The sequence below is a fragment of the Lactuca serriola genome, chromosome 3 (assembly GCF_051521515.1).
Source record: "Lactuca serriola cultivar US96UC23 chromosome 3, Lser_US96UC23_V15, whole genome shotgun sequence".
Lineage (NCBI taxonomy): Eukaryota > Viridiplantae > Streptophyta > Magnoliopsida > Asterales > Asteraceae > Lactuca > Lactuca serriola.
Window position 1 is genome coordinate 129,940,184 of NC_136410.1, and position 3,067 is coordinate 129,943,250.

A 3,067-nucleotide genomic window follows, 5' to 3' on the forward strand; every position below is an offset into this window, starting at 1 on the left:
CATAATGAAATCTAAAATTTAATAGAATGAATGAAAAAGAATTGGTCAAACCTAGTTTCGAATTTATTTTAATATAATACAAATAAGAACACAACAAAGAAAATCTCAACTCACAACAGAGGTACATTGTTTTGCTCAAGCTATGGCAAATTAGCAACCCATCACATTTCAATAAGTCGTCCCACTTGAATTTACCAATACACAATACATATCCAATAAGGGTGAAGGTTAAAAACATTTGGCGTTGTTGGCATTTGGCAGCATAAAATGAGCTGTATGGAAAGCGAACCAATTTTCAATGGCCCCCCTCTCAGATTATGCAATATATAAATTACCCTACAATATCTACATCTATAAATTCGTATACGTATATAAATATCCAACTTATATCCATCACATAGATCACACATTACACACAAGACAAAGATTGCATTAGTACATGGTCAAAATGACACATTCGTCGACAACATTTTTTACTAAAATTGTTCTTTTCCTAATTCTAGTCGTGTTCTTTACACTGTCACCAGTGGCTGATGCCAGACCCGCTACATTTCTCCAAGATTTCCGTATTACATGGTCTGATTCCCACATTAAGCAACTCGATGGTGGCAAAGCCATCCAACTTGTTCTTGACCAAAACTCAGGTAAGTATACATATACATATATATATTCAGTATGCTTAGTATTTAGAAAGCCTCTCATACGAGCATTATTTTTTGACATAGGATGTGGGTTTGCTTCAAAAAGCCAATACTTATTTGGACGTGTGAGCATGAAGATTAAGCTTATTCCAGGAGACTCTGCGGGCACTGTTACTGCTTTCTATGTACGTTTATTTTAAAGAAAATAATGTTTTATGTAACTTGTGTTTCTTTATTTTTATAAATAGTTACATGGGTGCATGTTTGGTGTTGATTTTTGTGGCAGATGAATTCGGATACCGATCAAGTGCGTGATGAACTGGATTTTGAGTTCTTAGGGAACCGAACAGGGCAACCTTACTCGGTACAAACCAATGTGTATGCTCATGGAAAGGGTGATAGAGAACAAAGGGTTAACTTGTGGTTCGACCCAGCTGCAGACTATCACACTTACTCCATCTTATGGAACCATCACCATGTTGTGTAAGTAGATGGGAGATGTCAATCATTAATTTATGAATATACATATTAATATTCGAACAATCTATGTTATAGTTTTATTTAAGGTTTAATTTTAACGGATAATTAAAAAAAAAAGGCTATAGCTAGGTAGACATATATACCAAAAGCCTAGATGTACTCAACTAGTTACAACCAATTAAACCGATTTACCAAAAAGTCGTTTATCATGTTAATAATAACTTTATCAACTGAGTTTAATATATTGGTTAGTTATTAAATTAAATAAAATGAACAAAAATGTTGGTGAGGCTGCCTGACACTTGCGGGATTGTTTTTTTTTTTTTACCGTTTTAAACAAATTAGGGGTGTGTTTGGGATTCCTTTTCTAAATTAAAAGTTTTTTTTTATAAAAAAGATTTTTTCTAAAAAAACCTTTTCTAAAAATAGGTATTTAAAATGTTTTTGGATGGAATTTTAAGATTTCTAAGAGATAAAACTCAAAAGTAACAAGAATTTGAGATTTTATGACTTTTAAAAAGAATTTTTGGTGATGGCTAAAAGTTGATTTAAAATACTTTCTATTTTGCCAAACATTTTTTGGACTTTTTTTAACTTTTTGACAAAATTAAAAATCCAAAAGTTGTTTTAAAAGATAAACCAAACAGCCCGTACATTTGAAAAAACTTGTTTTGACCTATGTTCAATATATATGTTTAAGTAGTATCATCATGTGTATGGCTTTTTGGACGCATCATAACTTGTATTATACAACTTAACAATAAAAAATGTGATCATACAGATTTTCCGTGGATGAAGTACCCATAAGGGTATTCAAGAACAATGAAGCCAGAGGGCTTCCATTCCCCAAGTTCCAGCCAATGGGAGTCTACTCTACATTATGGGAAGCAGATGATTGGGCTACAAGGGGTGGACTCGAAAAAATTGATTGGAGCAAAGCACCATTTTACGCATACTACAAGGACTTTGACATTGAGGGGTGCCCAGTTCCTGGTCCACGCACCTGTGCCTCGAACCCTTCCAACTGGTGGGAGGGTCAGAGCTACCAACAACTTGACCCAATTGCAGCTCGTCGTTACAGATGGGTTCGTTTGAACCACATGGTGTATGATTATTGCACTGATAAACAACGCTACCCAGTCACACCACCAGAATGTTTAGCCGGAATTTGAGATGATTGAATATTGAGGATATATAAATGGGGTTATTGATTATTACTATTGGCCGGTTGGGGATGAGAACTTTGTTTATTGTGTGTCTGGAAAATAAAGTCATTGGATATTTTATGTGTACGTAAGAGGGTTAAATTTGTAATTGTACCATACAAGGTATCCTCAATAGGGTGAAATTATTGTGTATGTATTTATGGGATTTCAAATTATATATGCAAATAATCCTTGTGCTTATTTCTATGAAAGATATCTACAAGTTTTAAAACTAGATGACTGAGCAAATCACACACGAGTTTTATCGGCCATGCTTCTTTAGTAAGTAATGAATTAACTGCAATAAAATTTAACTGACGCATTGTATGCTTGAAGTTGTGAATCCAATTTATAAACTCACTAGTTTATAACCCGTGGTAACCATGGTTACAAAATTAATTTTACTTTTATAGTAAAAGTTCAAAGTTATTAATCAATTATTTTAAATAAATTATTAATTATGTGAAATTTTAAAATTATAATCATTGATTTAAATAAATATGTAAAATTATATCAATTTATAATTTGTATTAAGTTTATTTAAATTTTTATTTTAATGCTATTAATTTAATGTAGATAGAATAGAAATTTAAAATTTAAATTTGAAATGAATAATCAATAGGTTGACAAGTGACAAATATTAATTAGAAGACATAATATGGTGACACATGGCAAAAAAAGAATAAAATATGTATTAATTAAGAGTTCTAGTAAGGTGACACATGTCAAAAGGAGAATAAA

General features: G+C 31.9%; 1 protein-coding gene across 1 annotated transcript; it reads left to right on the forward strand.

Annotated features, from left to right (window-relative positions):
* The first annotated feature begins 384 nt into the window (after positions 1-384).
* LOC145093147 (putative xyloglucan endotransglucosylase/hydrolase protein 7) lies at positions 385-2,527 on the forward strand. Its single transcript, XM_079031217.1, has 4 exons — positions 385-644; positions 726-826; positions 928-1,124; positions 1,903-2,527. Exons 1-4 carry the CDS (start codon positions 440-442, stop codon positions 2,291-2,293), a joined length of 894 nt encoding a protein of 297 aa, XP_078887343.1. The 5' UTR covers positions 385-439; the 3' UTR covers positions 2,294-2,527.
* The last annotated feature ends 540 nt before the right edge of the window (positions 2,528-3,067 follow it).

What these genes read in the sequence shown, in the direction of transcription:
- LOC145093147 (XM_079031217.1), top strand. Translation starts at nt 440, where the DNA reads ATGGTCAAAATGACACATTCGTCGACAACATTTTTTACTAAAATTGTT. An exon ending in TGTTCTTGACCAAAACTCAG is followed by an intron (nt 645 to 725) that starts GTAAGTATACAT and finishes TTTTTGACATAG; the next exon opens with GATGTGGGTTTGCTTCAAAA. An exon ending in GCACTGTTACTGCTTTCTAT is followed by an intron (nt 827 to 927) that starts GTACGTTTATTT and finishes TTTTTGTGGCAG; the next exon opens with ATGAATTCGGATACCGATCA.